Here is an 18,410-nt window from a genome sequence, read left to right as displayed (position 1 = left end):
GTACTGCCAGGATCGAGACAGTAATCTGCACCACCAAGATTACCAAGAAATCCTGTTTGCAAACCAAGTCCTATTGAACCATCCCTGCAGTAACCCGGCCTCTGAACTTCTCCTTTAGTCAATTATTGCCAGGCCCAAACTACTTGAAAGATTTGCTTCGCATTTTTTACATTTTACCTCACAGAAGCGTGACAAACGGGCACACACCGCAGTAACCTGATGAAGCTATTTGGCCTGTAATTATCAGAGGAGGTCATAAAAGATGAGCTAAGAGTGCTGACTTTAAAATCCATGAAGTGATATGCTGTGTTAACCTAGTAGGTGCCCAGCTAGAGCCATGCAAACATACACAAATCCGCAGTAAAAGAAGCATCAACGCGATGAATGGAACAGCTGGAAGAGGCGGAGGCTGTTGTATCTACACGGCAAGCCAGTTAAGGTTAAGGAATTTGTTTAAGCAGGGAAAGCAAAACGGCCCCATTTACGAGCCTGCATCACACACGGTATCGAAGCATGGGGAAGGCTGCAAGAACATGCCATCACAGAGACCCTTTGCCAGCGGTAACAGCAACTCAATAGTTCCCATAGCAAAGTCTTATTTAAACACTGCTCAAGCACATCTCTACTTTCCCAAAATAACTGAAGTAAGATACTGAAAAGAAGAAAAAAAATAATCCAAGGATTGAACATGGAAGTCAAGGTGCTAAGCACAAACGTGTACAAAGTTTGAGGTGTTCGGAGAAAGCTGGGCCTGTGCAAACTGGCCAGCTGCCATTGACGGTACATCCGAAATACTTCTTCCATGGGGTACCGTGAACGTACACGAACAACCTACTGAACTTCCAGATCTCCCAAGGGACCTGACAGGGCTCGCTCTGATCTGGAATTTGGCTTCCAGGACACAGCCTGTTCCAGGGGGAGGTGAAGCTCATGATGATCACTAACTTGTCCAATATCCTCCAATATACTGATGAAGCTGTATTTGGTTCCACAGCAGGAAAGGCACAAACCTAATTCCTACAACAAAATAGATTTAGAATATTAGATTGGGTTGGGAGTGGAGGAGAAGGAGCCTGGAAGCGCGTCAAACACAGGTTGCAGGGTAGACAGAAGGGTGTTTGTGAAGGAGTCCAAAGGTGGAAACGAATGGAGCAGTGCTGGAGCTAGCTGGACTATGTCCAGACTGGCTTACCGTGGAAGTGCACAGCAACTGTGTCCACAAAACAAATTAGTGCCTGCACCATGGTGTAGTGGGGAAATCTGTAACATTCAGTGAGCAACCATGAGAAACGTTCTACCTGCGCTCGGTTAGATGGCGTTTTAACATTGTGAAACGCAAACACGGCACTCTCGGTGCAGACCTCGATACCAGCATAATTAGGAAATATTGAAATACAGAATACCATTTTTACTCCTCAAAAAGAATCAGGTTTCATACCAATCGTTTTTCAGTAATATGCCGCTAAGAATGGTTAAAGAACCTTTGTCCTCCATGCTAGTATATCTTACTGAGAAACTAAAGGATGTTGACGCACAAAAATTATTTTACGAAAGCAAAAAGAAAACAACATTATAGAGACACCATCTTCTATTTCAAATGGTTTTCATTAAAAGTAAAAATAGCCATGTCAATTGATATGTGGTGTAGATTCTTTCAATACCTTACCCAAAGCAGAGATGACGATTCTTGCTTTTTGTAATTCACACCTGAGTGCATTGCTCCCACACATTGTGTTAGGTCACACTGCCACAATCACCACTAAAAATATGGCTCAGATGGGTTTATCCTGCACTGTTATAAACTGTTTTTCCTTTGCTATAAAGATAACTCCAAGGAACGAACTCAAATGTTTGGTCTAGAAAAGCCATCCCCCCTTACAAATCAGTATTACAGCATGACAGTAGATGGCACTGCTCGAATTCAGTCTGAATCTGCACATTTCCTCCAAATGCAGACTGTTAAGGCTCGCCGGGGAGAGACTGGTTCACGCATGACACAAGCTAACAACAATTAAAAAACATATGGCATTTGCTTGAGAGAGCGCGCGCGCTTCCATATCAGTGCTTTAGCAAGAGCTAAACGACAGGTCAAATACGTTCGCAGAAGGCTTAGTGTAAGATGGCAGGAGGACCCATTCAAACGTTCATCTACCATACTCCCACCTTTCAACTTAATGGTTTTTGCCTACACCTACTTCAACGGGATGGATACTAGATATTCTGCTTTACATGAGCCTAGAGGGGACAAAAACATTCTGGATTTTAGTTTGAGTACTACTGACACGTTATTTAAGAGGACCTATTGGCTACTTCTCCTCGCGCCCATCCTTTCAGCTTGCAGAGGAAAGGTCTGCAGGGACAGGAGCTTCACTGCTTCAGGAGTGTTCAAAAGGCTGTTCTGGAAGCTGCTCGAGCTACTGCACAGAGGAGATGCACAAACTTGGTGCAGAGAAGAAAAGGTTTTATATGTATATAGATAGATATATATATGTGAATATGTATGTATCTGTATACACACACTGTGGTTTTTTTTTTCATACAGCTATATAGTACATACTAGACTCCTTTGTTAATCCTTTAGCAAAAGGGACTCAAAGTCTAAGAGCTTAGGTGCACAATACTCACACGTTTAGTTAGTTGCCAGAACACAAATAATTTTTACCCTGAATTGCACAAATATTGACAAAAAAAGAAGTCATTTTTCTACACATTTTCAGACACCAGGAGGGCTTAGAAGCTAGACATAATTCACACAGCAAGACTGCCAATATTCCAAAATCACTCTGTGTTGAATATGCAGTTCTCCCCAATTATGTTCTCCACAACATACAGTTTAGATCAGTATCTTGTTTTAATGCAAGCCTTCAAAGCCATACCCAAGACCACTCAGGCATCAGAAGGGGAAGCACTGAAAAACCACACTTCCTTACAAGGCAAATAGCCTGCAGGTTAAGACATCCTTGATATTTTAGTAGTTTATGTGTAGCAGCATCACATAATACAACACACTTCTTGCCATACCTTCTCTAACCTTCAAATATTAGACGGGAATGAAAAGATGCCAATACGTTCTGCTGCATGCCAACAAGCGCAGCTAGCTCAGAGGTTTGAAATGAGACAGGAAAGAACAGAAGTCATCTCAACCTGGGCCTCAGAAGGCTAATTTGGGTGTCAGGCAGGTCCACACCCAGCCTCACCCGGGTAACGCAGCAGCACCCACTGTTCTTTTGCAGAAAGGAAAGCTGCCAAGTGGGTTTCAGTACACAGTGTTCACACTAGCAGGTGTGCAAGACAGCTTGGGCCTGGGCTGGTGCCATTGCGAGGAACGCCACTGCTGCAGCCGCTGGAGCGGGCATATCCTGCCAGGCAGCCCACCACAATCAAGAGGGGAAGACGCACATTGGCAGCCCTATTTTAAATTCCAAGCCATTTCTGCAGTGTTTTCTAGCGTTAAAGCTACTGAATAGCAGTCACACCCCACATGTATCTTGAAGGGAAAACAAATAAAGCTTTTCCTTTCCTTTCTGGGCCTCTTATGTATAGGCCTGTGCATAGGAAGAATCATTTGCTCAGGGAACACCCCGGAACAGCTAAGAGTTGTTAGGGATCGGTTTGGATGTGGATGTGCAATTCCTGAACCTCTTATTAACTTACTGATGACACTACATGATGCACATCCTCTTCATGCCTCAGTTTCTTTAACTAAAGAGGCAGCAGCAAGTTGTATGGCAATATTTTTCATATGATCTACAGGCACTATCTTTGCACACATTTTGAAAAATATTAAATACCTAGCAAAAGGTAAGATACAGAGGAAGTGTGCAAGATTTTTCTGGACTGTAGAATTTAGCAAGTTTCAGACTAAACTTTAAGACAAGATTACAATAGTAGTCAGCAACCTACAAATCCATCACCACTAATTTAAGAACTCAGAATGCATTATGGAAACACCCTATTTCAACAGATTACGAAAACACATTGGTGGAATACACTAAAAACTAAAGGAACTAGCTTGAAGAAACAGTTAAGATACTTGCTTAGCATTCTATTTCCCTTGGCCAACGCACAACAAACTTCAAAATTATAGTAATATTTTTATAAGGGAGAACAGTATGCTGTTCTAAACAGACTGCCTGTCCATGTGTTTTTGCTGCCTCAGTGTCATTTTAACACAAGCTGCACGTAGTTGCAAGCGGTTAGAAATAATGGGACTACATGCATTGCAGATCTGAGCTGTTTCAAAAGCCAAACATCATACATGCTACCTGTGTAGGGAGCATGTATGATGTGTACTGTGTACTCCTATACATCAAGAAAGCATCTTAATCAGGACCAGTCTTTGATAAAAGGACTGCAGAATTCAGTTTCCCAATTTCAGGATGACTTGAAAGCAGTATTTTAAATACCCGTGCTACATTTTGTAGTAGTTTAGATTTTGGTTTTGGAGGGGGTGGGGGGACCATCTAACTCAGACATCTTTGAGAGCACACCTTACCACTTGATCACTGTGAGAGAGATCATTCACAGCCCAGCCTTTCCAATTGCAGAGAATTTCCAGTTAAAAGCATCCTTGCCTCAAGTAGAATTGAATGTCAGATTGTTCATTTAGTCAGGAATCACACGCCGAGCATCTACCTCTTCCGTTATTTAAAAGGAAACTTCTAAATCTTATGTTACAATAACTGTACTTGCAGGAAATCAGAGACAAGAAAAGCCTCCCTAATTTGTTTACAATTACCTTTAACATTCAAAGGATTGGTGTGAAAAACTCATGAGGAGTTGTCAAAGCTGGCTACTGAGCATGCTTTTAATAGGATAGCCATGCTACACATGCAGAGTAAATTAAGTCAATTACCTTGAAAAGATTTTATATTGATCCTTTGACTAGCAAGTAAGATTAACATCAAAGCAAAGTAAACATTAAGAACTGAAGCAAATAAGTTTGTCCTTGTTATTAAGAGTTCTGTCACGCAGCATACACAGAAGCAAATCATGGTGTAATACTGTTCAATGAACAAGCAAAAATATTAAACACGTGAGCGATGAGACAAGCTAGAGTTTTAAACAGGATAACAATTGACTAATCTCAAACTAGGTTTTCAAATATCAATGTAATAGCAAAGCGTAGGCTAGTCTCAAACTTATTTTTTGATAAATTACCTTCAATTTTTACATTGAGTATTATGCATATAGTGCAATAGAGAAGTGTCATCTGTCTGTCGGGCCATGAAAAAGACATCAGCACACTCCAGCCAGATAAGGAAACAAACATTTATTAGAAACTGGTAGTTTTAGAGCTAAAAAGGTAAACATATGTTTAAGAGGCAAAGAATACACAATTGAACACAGTCATCATAAAGGCTCATAATGAAAGATTAAATTTGAAAGACCCCATCTTTTCAACATTTAAAAATATCATTACCATAATTTTCAATACTCATAATGGCACTTGCACACTATAAACAAAATGGAGCAAGTCTAGAAGATAGACACTGCTAAAGTCATCTCTGCATCACACGCACACACACACAATACGTTTGCTTATTGGTCACAGTCAAACAAAATGATTTGGAACTGATCTCACAAATCCCACAAAGATACAAGAATGTTGGCAAAACCAAGAAACATTCAGAACAGAAAGGCATTGTACATATGGATGATTTGGATAGAATGACTTTTTGTTTTTTAAAAACAGTGCAAAGTCCAAGGTTTCCCTAAAGGGAAGGCCAAAAGACACAGCTAAAGCTGCCATTTTCTGAAATCTGATAAAACATCATTTTATAATACAAGTTTTATGGAGTTGTTATATATCAGTTTAGGGAGAATAAACACCAGCCGTGGAAGCACTGAACACAGATTTACATCTGATTGCTGTTTGAAAAATATGGCCCAAATAGTCTTCTGTATGTGGAACAAGGAAGGTTCAGGCAGTTTTTCATGTTTGCTTGCTCATTTGTTTGTTAAAAAGAAAAAAAATTAAAAATGTAAAAAGAGACCCTTAATGACCTTAAAAAAACAAAGTTCTTCCTTCAGTAATCCAATTTCAGGAAGTGGTCTAAAAGCAGTTGCTTTCAGAAGGTCAAGAAAAGTATAAAGATAATCCCAAATTTACAAAGATTAAGACACCACACATTGCAGAAAGCAGAAAAAGAGTAACAAATGAGTTCGGCAATAATTGTCACTCTATTTCAGTGTTCAGGCCTGAAGGCAACCGAAATGCAGCATCACCACCCCAAAAAGGAAGTCACTTTGGAAGTACTTGTACATGGAAATACCTCCTTCCTATACTGAGGAAGTGCTGCTTTTCTTTGAGGGGGAGCTGTTTCTCAAGCACTAACAAGTTCTGTGTGTGTGCTTTGCTTGCTTCATTAACATCAATCTGATGGGCACCTGAGATCAGCAGTCCCATTTGGTCACTTGGACAAAATGCTTCAGTATTTTATCCGAGTTTCACACACGCAGCCAGCATGCACAGAAGACTATGAGGGAAAGAGGATTTATCTCACATGACAAACCTGTAAAACCTTTACATAATGATGCGATCCTCTACTGGCTAAAAGCACATGGTGGACTGTAGCCCTCTGAGTAAGAGAAAGAATGGAGCGTCCAAAATGAGAAGCATTTTTCTCCCCAAGGCAGCTATGATGAGCTCCGCTATTGGCTGTATTACAATCACTATCAGCTTAATACTGGATCCTCCACCCCGTTTTTAAATGCTAACTTGCACTTGTATGGCATGGATCTAGCAACCAAGCTTTTTCTGCTCCTGTATTACGATCCTATAAAACGTGCAGCTGTAACCCAAAGCTTGTCATGGTTAATGGTGCTAGTGCTTACAAGTGCAATGAAAAGCAGGTCCAGTGAAGCAAGTTATGAAAAATCACTGATTGTATTACAAAAATACCGTGTAAATCCATTTGAGGTATTCCGATACCATGGAACAGCAATTTCTCAGGCTCTTATTCTTTAAATTAAGAAAAAAAAAAGGTTAGCCTGAAGATAAAGGTGATGGGCTACATTTTAATGTGTTATTACATCTTTGTCTGTATCTAAGATCTTTTTTTTTTTAAACGAACTTAACATTAAGTCTTCAAAAATAACAATAGTAAGTGCTTACTTCTAGGCATGCAAAATGTTGCCTGTGAATTGCTTGAGTATAGGCAGCGTGACAAAACAAAAAGTCACTTTCATATATTCAGTATCAAGACAGTATAAACTTCTCCTACCTTTGGTTTGATCCAAGCCAAATACACATTTAGAAAAGACAAATACAAAAAAAAAGCCAATGAATAAAATATGCATGATTTCCTGAAAATATAAACATACTGTTGATTTAAAGATAGTTTCTTGATTTTTATTAAAAACTCAGTGACATTTTAAAGTGCAATATAGGTTATCTGTTTAGAAATGGTGAACTAAAATTCAAGAAAGTTTCTTCCAACTTCAGGGCAAAAGTAGAAGTTGCAGCATCTCTCCGCAAAGATCTGTCTCTAATTGTGAGAGCAGATTACTTGAGAAATAATTTTTGTTCTGTTCCAATAACATTAGAAGCATTTCACCTTTTTCCTTCATTTCATGCTATTCCCAAATTCTGCTTCATTTTTTCATATACGACATAGCTGATGCTGACAGCTGGAAGCACTTTCATAAAATTAGGGGCTATGCCCCTATAAAGTCCTCGGATTCCCTCATTAGCAATAATTCTTTGAAAGAGAGCGACCATGTTTAGCTGTGGAGCTCCTTCCACTGAGGCTAGAACAAAAAGATAATGTGTTATACAACAGTTCTAGTAATTTTAAAATTCTTAAGCAAGTATTAAACACCTGGGTGGTGAGCCTACTGTCACCTCTAGGGCCATTGATTAAAACTTGAGTCCTCACAGAGGCAATCTCTCCAATCCCAGACATTTGAGAGATATCCACGTGTCTAAATCCCACTGAAAAGCATCATCCACCTACATTCCTCTGGAAATCTAGACTCCTATCCTTAGTCTGCGCACAAACCTATCAAGCAAAAATCTCAGCTATGAAACTGGCTTTATGAAATGTCCTCCAGAGCAAACATTGCTGTCTACCTTCACAGGATGATGCAAGTCCTTTTCATTTTACCTCTAAAATTTAGGAAACATTTTAACTTTCAGAAGAGTGCTCCCAGACTATGACAGGAGCTCTATGTCTGGTAGTCCTGTATGGAACGTGGCTCTCAGAGCACACAGAGCACTAGTGTCTGAAATGTGACATTTGAATTAGGTACAATGAAGAACAATGTTGGGGGTAATAGGGAGAAGGGACCAACGTTAAGAGGACTTTTTCCAGGTAAGTCCTGGGTTTTCCAAGTTGGGTTTTTTTATTCCCATGTCTCTGCTACAGCTATCCCAAATGATACGATTTTGATGTGATGACACAGAAACATTTTCAGTACAACAGGACTCACCTTGAGCCTGCATGCGTGTTCGGATAAGAGCAAGAGGGTAACTGGCTAACTGCCCACATGTGCTGGAAACAGTACCACATCCCAACAATACAAAAACACCTGGGTTAGCAGAGCTTGATGCATAGTGTTCTAGCCAGGTACTCTTTAAGAGCTGCCAAGATATAAAATTAAATAATAAGACAAGAGATCTGCGTTCAAGAAAGTAAACAAATACATCTTTACTCATAAGAAGTCTTATGGGCTCAATCCTGAAAAGCACCAATGTCATTACACCAGTCCTACCTGCTTACTTTTAAAGTGCACAGATAAAGACCTTAGCACACGGTAAGGACTTTAACCAGACTACAGTAGTTAGTGCCTAGAAGAGAAATCCTTAAAAGATCCAGCAGCAGCAACAGTACCCATGTTCTAGACCTGTTAATACTTTGCGGGGAGGAGGAGGGGAACACAACTCAGCACCCCACAGGGTGCAACAAAAGCTCGCACAGCTGTGCACGTCACCCCATGCAGAAGCAAGGGTGCGAACTGTAGAAAAGAACTTCCATACTGCTTTGAAAACGTTTGCTCAAGCAATTCTGCTGATTACTACTGCAGTGTCACGAAAAGATTTGTCTGGACTCAGAAAAACCCTATGTGCATCTGAGATACCTCACACACTTTGAAGCAACACCTAGCATCTAAGGTAGATAAAACATTTTCATTGTTGCTGATGGGTGTAAGAGGTGCCAGTTCCTCTTGAAAGGAAAGACAGCAGTGTTTCAAACACCTCAACAACTGTATGTCAGCCACAAAGAATTCTGGTGATATGCACAGATATACAAGGAATTCAGGTTACTATAATCCAATTATAAATCAGAGAAAATGGCAAAAAAAAATTAAGTATCATAAATGCAGGATAGGTAACAAAATATGAGTATCATATCAGGTTTTTAAGGCCTATATTTGCTATAGAACGGGTACGTTCCAGTCCAACAGGGTTAGCCGAGTATGGAAGCATGTTGTATTGCCAAGGTCTATATAAACCCTGCCTTATGAGTAGATTTCTTGTTTGGTACTATTGCATGTAAGGGCCCATCGGCACAGGCACTCCTCCAGGAGGGGCAAACAAAGAAAAATGTTAAAGTCTAGTAAGATTAGTGGAAATTCTCATTTATCTATATTAAATTGAAAGCAACTGTAATACTACAAGTATATTACAAATCTACCTAATGATACAGGTATTCTAAATAATAGTTACCCTTTTTGTAAATTAACTAATGAAAGCTACACACATTCAGTGGTCTAAACTCACCTCATAAACAGCAAGGTCAATGCCAGCATAAGGAATTATACCCAGAATATTAGGAATATAGCCTTTGTAGAAGGCCTTTACACCTTCTCTTTTTAAGATCTTCTTAGCACAGTCAAACATCCCAGAATATTGTCCTGTTTTACCCACAGCCAATCTGGTCTTTAAAACCTAAAGTGGAAAAAATAGTAGCCTTAATTACAATACCTATTTATTAATGTATTTTATAAACACAGGAACACACAGTATCTCTCTGCTTATTCAATTGCCTGGAACTGCTTTGCATTTTGGTACTTCAAATCTCCTTTGTGATGACTACTGTTAAGGCTTTGTTAGCAGGAGGCTTCTTCAGGTTTTATCATTAGTGCAGAGTAGCATGCATACTACCACACGCTAGCTTACAAATTATTAGCCTTTTTAAATTGCATTTTAGCTTTCTTTTCTTGATTAAAACAGGCAGATTTCTGATCAACTTGAAGGCAACGGTGTGGGCAATATTTAATAGAAGCATTAGCTAAAGAGCAAGTGAGACCATTAACATACTAGCAGATCACACTTCTGATCTGGGAACAGCAAAGCATATTAAGAAAATAATCTTTCAAAAAGCACGACCCTTTGAGAGGTAGTTAAGGGATATAAAGATTGTGTCTCACCACTGAAACCCAGCATCTGATTAATAATGCAAATAAGTCTATACAGCATCTTCGGACAAAGAAATTAATAACAGTATCCAAAAGAAACCACAGAGGGAATTTCCTGAGCAAGAATTTGGCCTACTTTAAAGCCTCGTAAGACTGCAGCTTCCTCAGGAGTTTCCTGGCACTTTGCTTTTCTCTTAGAAACACCCTAAAAAACACTTCTAGGACAGTATTATATCTTTGTTAGGAAGATCAGAGCATCTTATTGTAGAATAGTTCACCTGCCTCCATTGATCAGTATAATCCAGACGATCTACATTAACATTTCAGTTATTCTGTAACTTAACCTATCTCTGTACTCAGGCTAGCTGTGATTCAGCAGCTCTAGCAGCAAGGATGCTATTTAAAAAGAGATCATTATCACTGCAGCAATGAAAACAGCTAAGTTCTATTCCTACTGACACCCCTCCCTATGAAAAAGGTATTTAGGTTACATTTTCCATTACTTCCAAATCTTGATGTCGGTATTGGTTTAACCCCAGACCCAACATATATTCCAGTTATTTGCACAACAAGGTAACCTTTCTGGGGAACCAGCAGTAAAAGGAAGTACATCCCACTTCTATTTAAAAAACAGCAGGATGTGAAATAGCTACGCTAAAGCAGTTAATATATTAACGCTAGTTAAACTGCAACATATGTAGAACCATATTCCAGTTATTTGCACAACAAGGTAACCTTTCTGGGGAACCAGCAGTAAAGGAAGTACATCCCACTTCTATTTAAAAAACAGCAGGATGTGAAATAGCTACGCTAAAGCAGTTAATATATTAATGCTAGTTAAACTGCTAGTAGAACCACACAGAAATATATCCTACAGAGGAAAGAGCAGTTAATCCACCCAGCCTCAACTGTAGCTGTTACATTCTCCCTCCTCACTGATCTCCTCATCAGACCCAGCTCCCAATCATAATGCAACAGAACTTCATCAGTTTGGTTACAGACAAGACCATTCCTTGCTTATATACAGTGGGAAAAAGATTTATGCCCAATTTAGAAAATAGCTTGAATATGTACTTAATTTTAAATTGTTCTTGGGTATTTTTCCCCCCCTGAACTAGATTTATAGTTAAATAATATTATAGACAATATTATACAGCCAAATATATAGAAGAGTGACAAGTATCAATTAGAACATAGTATATTCTAAAATGCCTAATACTGAAATTCTGAAAGGAAGTCCAAAGTAAAAATAATTAGGATATAGGAATATAGAAGAATTCCTACCGTACTTTCAAGAGCAAAATGGGTTTTACTTTGGAAGTGAACCAGACATTTGGCAGAGTCTCCAGTGGAAGCAGATTCTCTGTTGCTTACCTCCATGGGATAAATAGAAGTTTGTGCTGTTGCTCCAGCCAAAGAACCAGATACAAATCTTTCCACGGTGCCTAACTTTCCATCATCCTTAGTGAGTATCTTCTTATACTGTATAGTTAAAATACATAAAATAAACATCACATGCTTTTTAGGAGCAGCAAGAGTTATTATGAGAGGCAGGAGTACAGTACAAAATGTCTTTTCAAGCTGTACTTACTTTTTCATGTATGTACAGTTAAATTTACCAACCCAACAAATTTAGCACTATACTCACTGCAACTCTGTGGACAAAGATTCTCAAGAATACAATAAATATTCCAGCCTGCAAGAACCCTTTACATTAAACACCTCAGTCACCCACAGTTCTGTCAGGTATTCTACAAACAGCCAACCCAAGGGTACCCACACTATGGCCCTCAGATAACAAAGAGGAACCCAACTCCCTTGCAGATCCAGTTCTCCAATCAAAGAATGAAAGATCAATTAGCACATTCACAGAGACACTTAGAGAGCTGTACATACTGTTTCATTCAAGGCAGAGATGCCATCATGCAGGAATGTGCCATCAGCTCCCAGAAGGCAGAGCAAGAGTAAGGAATACTGCGCTCGAAGTTACTCTATGGCATCAAAATCTGCCGTTCAGTCTTGCAACATCCCAAAGTTTACTTGACTTTTTGTTGCTTTTATTTCATAGTTGTACAGAGACGTGCAATATGTTCATTTAGTCTTACTTGAGGCACTAGCAAGCCCCACAGAGGAAAAATAAAGATCATTTAACTACACCAGAACTGGAGTTCATTTTCCAAAGGAGGATTAGGCCTTAACATGATGCTTAAAGCTTATTCAGAAGTAAATATAACTCCAAAATCCAGGCTGAGGGCATCTTACATAGCACCATGATACTTGACTTAAAAAGAATCCTGTGTAAGTTCAGCTAGCATAAAGTGCTAAGTTTTTGGTTGTTGTCACTTCGAAGCAACAAACTAGATATTAATGCAGTACTCCACATAAAGCTATGCAGACTGGAGGACAGTTTAAAATGCATGACAGATTTAGTTTATTTACACCACTTATAATACAATAGCAAAATCTGCCTAATACCAAGTATTCTATTAACAGAATAAATAGACTGTTTTAAATCTGAAAGTCACTCTAAATTACTGTGACAAAATCCCCAACCATGGTAAGAACTCCTATATAATACAACAGTGCAAATAATGAACAGTGAGAGTGATATAGTATTTTATTTACCATTATTTTCATTCCTGGTTTATCATCCTACCTGTTCATAAGCCCAGAACTTAATAGCTGTTTCAGGAGCTATTTTCACAACATTTACACCATTCCCCCTCCAGAGGGATCGGACACCACCTTCTTTCAACATTTGCTTAAAACCACTGGCTATATTCATTTTGTTTGATTTTGAACCATGAACCTAAAAAAAACCAAAGTCACAGTAAAGAACACTGCTCTGATTAGATTGTAAAACTCATCACCTAAGTATTAAATTGCTTAAATATATCAACTAGCAAAACCACATCCACTACTGAAAAAAAAAAATCTTATTTTAGTGGCACAAGTACTGTAATATCTTGTTTACATTTTTGCCGATGTGACTATGGAAAGGACAATTTTTATGAACACACAATATGGCAATTGTCAAAACATAAGTAGACCTCCAGAATTTAGATATTGTATTTGGCCATCAGTTTTCCTAACAGCTCTCTGAAAACTGAAGTGATACACTGGAAACTAAAAAGTTCTTGAACATTGCACCTACCTGCATCATCACTTTAAGGCGATCTAACGGTGCTGTACCCGTTCGAGAGACAGCACCAGCCACGCCTCCTGCCAACAGCTGTTTCCACCACTGTCCAGTCTTTTTCTCTTCCTCCGTGAACTCATCTGGAACAGTCAAACTATCTCCTATGTCCAACACCTATTAGAATCCAAAGCAAAGATGTGCAAATAACTCTCTCATTCCATCATCTCAATTTTATCAACAGTTCTAATTCCAAATTAACCTACTACCTGAGAATATGTAAATAAAATGCTAGTTAAAAATAAAAAATATCTCTAATTTACATTCTATAACTAACTTGCTATGGATTGTTATTCAATGAATAGCAGCTTTTAACAACTTCTACATAGATAACGAGTAATAACACCGCAGACCCACCATTTCAAAGACTGCACCATCATCACTAGAAATTATGACAAATTTCTGCCTTGAGCATAGCCCAAACAAAGGCATTCTGTCATGATCAGTAGACCTTTACAGCCAACACTAAAGCTCAAATGCTTGTAAGTTGCAGCTCACCTTTCACCGGACAGCCTTCTGGGATTAGTTTGGTAATCTCCTAAAGATGCTAACAAGAGATTTCTCTCTCGTGGTAATTTATTCACACATATGTGGGATTTCTCCTTCCCCCCACACCCCCTAACATTTTAAAGTAGCATTTTTATAGCTGATATATTGGAATATTCTATTTCTGGTAACTGCTGTGTATTATCTTACAAAATGACAAATTTGACTAACGCTTTATAAATTTTCTTATCATTAGTTACACTGAAAGACACATTAATGATTTTTTTCAGCTATAACAGTTTGAAATTTCATTCAGAGGTCCATGTTTGTATTACCATTCAATTTCATCAGGGAACATTACTATAGGCTTTAGCGATAAAGCTGTCCACAACATAGGACTGTGGAATTTCACATATCACTTAAACATAGTCACTGCTCTTCACGTAATTTATAACCGTGATATATGAGAAAAAGTACACTGTAGATAATGCAAAGGTAATATTATGCATAAATTAAACTTATAAAGAGGCAAGAACGTTTTAATAACTGATAAGTACTGACCAGAAAGTGTGTTAACTGATAAACTCTTTTTTTAAACTACTGTTGATTTTAATTGTAAACACCACATCCCCAATTTATGCTGCGTTCCCTATCTGTTAAGTAGACAGAATACTGTCTTAGTCATTTGGAACACAAGAATTGCGGGATGCAGATTACAGTTACAGCCACTGGACAAACAGGGTAAGCACCAACTATTCTGGATATTGAACATAGAACAGATTAATTCAAAAATCCTGTCATCTTTCTGACATTCGTGGTTTCCAAGTAAGGTGTCATGAGTTGCTCAACTACATGGAGTCATCAAAAGATCAATCGGAACTCTCAAAATATAAATTCAATGTTCTTAGGGATATTATGCATATCTACCAGGGTTTAAACCTTGTGTCTACCGAGCCCTAAACACAACTAAGAAAAAAAGTGAAATTTGATGGGGGTTTATAACAGAAAGGCCACAGCTACCAACTCATAATTGTAACTCTATGCCAATGCAGCTATCTGCTTGGAAGAGTCTGACAGCAATTAAAATTTTACAATAAAAACAGAATTGGAAGAGCTGTCAATGCCAGCCAGGCATGTGAGGTCTCACATCTGCTCTTATCTGAAACACCAGCTGCATTGCCGTATAGCTGGATTTTGGCTGCTGTGATAACTGGGTCATCAGCTGACTTGCAACACTGGAAGATCACAAGAGACTTCTAAAATTGTTTCTTGGGGGTAACTAATGACATTCCATAATGAAAAAGAATATAGATCTTATGTTTAATAATAGTAATACGAAGCATTTTATTAAAGCAAAGGGTTTTTTCCCACTAAGTAAGCTCGGACCAGGACTATCTGATCTTATAGCAGTGCTTCAAGTGTTTTCTTCAGCAAACAGGGAGCTAACTCCCTTTTGGCAAGCATTTCTAAATTGAGGTTGTACCGTGTGAAACACTCAAAGCCTTCAGATCTCATAAACTGTTTTTTATTATGGAAATGCTGACTAATCCCCGAAGATATAAATGGTCTCACTATATTCAAGGAAATCTGTCTTTACCTAACTGTATGGTTTACTCCAATAATCTACAGGAAGAATATTTAGCAAACAGGATTACTATTGGTTTACTTACTTTATTATTTGTTCTTAAAAGTCAGTCACTGAGGTGGCAAGAGCTCCATTCAACAGTAACTTAAAAAAATTTATCTGCACAGTGGATAGCCTATTGCTGTACATTCTGTCATTCTTAAATGACATTCTATAGCACAAAAGAGTGTGAGAACATGTGCACAGATAGCCATCACTAACGACACCGGTGTTTTTATGATAATACTATGATATAAATGCACACACTGAACTAATTTCAACATACGAAACAGTTAAAACGTTTCTATAATTTGTTTCAACACATCAAAAGCACTGAACATAGGAATGTACTGTAATGTGAAAAGAAAAAGATTTAATATTGTGGTGGTTATCTTTCTGTGGACTATCTCCAAAGGAAGAAAAGGATTCCTTCCTAAGAATTATTGATAATTATTGGCAAAGTTTAGATGAAGTTCTTTGTTCAGAAGAAACTCACATCACACTACCCTGCTTGTAAACAGGAGAGCACAAAGTGAAAAGGAAAACCAAACAATCTTAAATACAGGTATGCTTGAAATATAACAACTGTGAAGCTGTTACACTCAATATTGCAAATTAACCCAGCAGAGATGAACTAAGAGCTGCACTAAGTTAGAAGAAAAGTTGAACTTACAGTGGAATGTTTCCAATATCGAATTATTTCCTCAATGTCTGTAGCTGGGTTAAACATAAAATGATCTCTCCACTCATTCCAGTCTACTGTCATTGTCCCATCAGCATCAATACTGAAAAGAAATTGAACAAAAATAGATAAGGAAATAGTAGCAGGGATTTTTTTTGTTCTGTTTTGTTGCCACCCTCCCCCCTTTTTTTTTTTTTAAATATTGGCCTTCACATCAGTGACAACTGACTGTAAATTCCATATGGAGACTTCAGGGCTGAATCTGCCATGGCCTTTCAATACTATGGTTTTCTTATCCAAGTGCATCTGGCATATTCAATTTAAAAACATAATATAACGCTTCATTCTATCAACAACATTTACAAGGAAATGAGATAACATCTGCCTCCCAGAACTAGATGCTCAAATAGTGACTAAACTTACTATCACCCAAGAACAGATGGAATATGTGAGAATCCCTATAAAGGCATCACTGAAGGTACCAACACCTTTCAAAGTTATAATCCCATTTATCCTGTTCTCTTAATTATAAAAATATAGTAATTAAAAATACAAAGAAGCTTAAAATACTTTAAGAAATAATAATTCCCGACCTTTGCAGGATCTTTTCTGCCTGTTTTTCTGAAATGCTTATACCCAATATCTTGAGGGACTGTACAACTTCTGATGCTTCAATTTTTCCTTGAAACATTAAAAGAAAGATGATACATATTTAAAACATGGAGTTTAATACACTTAGCACCTTGGAGCTCACTAAGTTCCATTGTAACACCTATGTAATAGCAAAGATAATTTAAAAATCAATTTAAACACAGATGATGTATTTTACTACAAGGACTGAGCAAAGGTAGTACATTAAAATCATGCAACCAAATGAGATGCAAACATTCAGTGAGTTAAAAACTATTTTATTTTTAATACTTAGAAACTTCCTTATAGTTTCTCCATCTGGGGAACAGAGAGCCCCAGATCAATGGACCTGGAAGATAATAAAAAGAAAAAAAGACTATAATAATTTATTATTTCAATCTATAGTAAACTATAATTATGATCCTATTAAGGAAAAGAAGTAGAGGTTCCATATTCACAACTTTTTGTCTCCAGTTTAGACAAAGAATATAAATGAAGGTAAGTTTCTTCAAACAACGTTTGAACAAATAAAATAAATGAAGGCATACCATCATTGTTTTTGTCCAGGCTCTTAAAGGCCAATTTCATCTTTTTCTCATGATCTTTAAGATACTGCATAAATTCTTCAAAATCCAGCTGTCCATCCTGGTTAGTATCTCCAGCTTTAAAAATTTTCTGTTGAGAGAAAATTCAACATTTGACTTTTCCAAATCACCGCAGGTCACAAAGCAACAGCAGCAGAGCAGCCCCAGCTTTAAGAAAAGCATCATATTGGTCACTTTGGGAGTCAAATCAGGAAAACACCTAAGCATACACTTCAGAGCTATATTTTGTTTTCAGAATTTAACACACACTCAAGTATTTTCATAAAGAGAGAAAACACTCATCAGCAAAGATAGATTTAAGAAAGCATTATTTATCTTTACATAACTTTACTATTCAAAGATTTCAAGGTTTCTTACCAGCACCGGCAAGTTACACATACAGGTATCAAATAATTTGTGGAGGAAGAGGTGGGGGACAGGACAAAATCATGAAAGAGAACAACTTTAAGCCTGTGACTTTCCCGGTTATACATGAAATTTGTCAATACATCAGTAAAATTAAACAAATACAGTCTTAGCTATCCTCTTTAATCCAGTGGTCTATTAATTATGAATTATAAAGATAAAAACACAAATAGCAATTAACTATTTAACTGCTGACCAAAAAAAAAAAAAAATACAAAGGATCTCGCCTGACTAGCACTTCCACCCCCCAGGGTTTGAGAGGGCAGGGCTTTCTGCTGCAAACTGAAGCCCTGATAAAAATTTAAAAGAAACAACAGACTTGTAACAAATAGAAGCACAATTATCTTCCATTTTTGCATGTGTTTCCTAGTAACTGTCCTGCAGATAAGAAACATCTACATGTAAAATTAACTACAAGTT

General features: G+C 37.8%; 1 protein-coding gene across 1 annotated transcript; it reads right to left on the bottom strand.

The window, feature by feature from the left end:
• Window positions 1–5,260: 5,260 nt before the first annotated feature.
• SLC25A24 (solute carrier family 25 member 24) lies at window positions 5,261–17,684 on the bottom strand. The gene is made up of 9 exons (XM_009283222.2): window positions 17,529–17,684; window positions 16,944–17,031; window positions 16,342–16,453; window positions 13,517–13,675; window positions 13,019–13,171; window positions 11,737–11,844; window positions 9,725–9,892; window positions 8,434–8,584; window positions 5,261–7,752 (listed from the first exon to the last, which is right to left on the bottom strand). The coding sequence occupies exons 1-9, from the start codon at window positions 17,596–17,598 to the stop codon at window positions 7,574–7,576; spliced, it is 1,188 nt and encodes a 395-aa protein (XP_009281497.2). The 5' UTR covers window positions 17,599–17,684; the 3' UTR covers window positions 5,261–7,573.
• Window positions 17,685–18,410: the final 726 nt, after the last annotated feature.

Source organism: Aptenodytes forsteri, unplaced genomic scaffold, assembly GCF_000699145.1.
Source record: "Aptenodytes forsteri isolate BGI_AS27 unplaced genomic scaffold, ASM69914v1 Scaffold181, whole genome shotgun sequence".
NCBI lineage: Eukaryota > Metazoa > Chordata > Aves > Sphenisciformes > Spheniscidae > Aptenodytes > Aptenodytes forsteri.
Note: the sequence above shows the minus strand (reverse complement) of the source record. Positions and strands in the feature narration are given on the sequence as shown.

Coding starts and splice junctions, on each gene's coding strand:
- SLC25A24 (XM_009283222.2), bottom strand. CDS start 17,598: ATGCAGTATCTTAAAGATCATGAGAAAAAGATGAAATTGGCCTTTAAG. Junction 17,032..17,528: donor CCTGGACAAAAACAATGATG/GTATGCCTTCAT, acceptor TAATGTTTCAAG/GAAAAATTGAAGCATCAGAA. Junction 9,893..11,736: donor CTTCTATTTATCCCATGGAG/GTAAGCAACAGA, acceptor TTTCCACTTTAG/GTTTTAAAGACCAGATTGGC.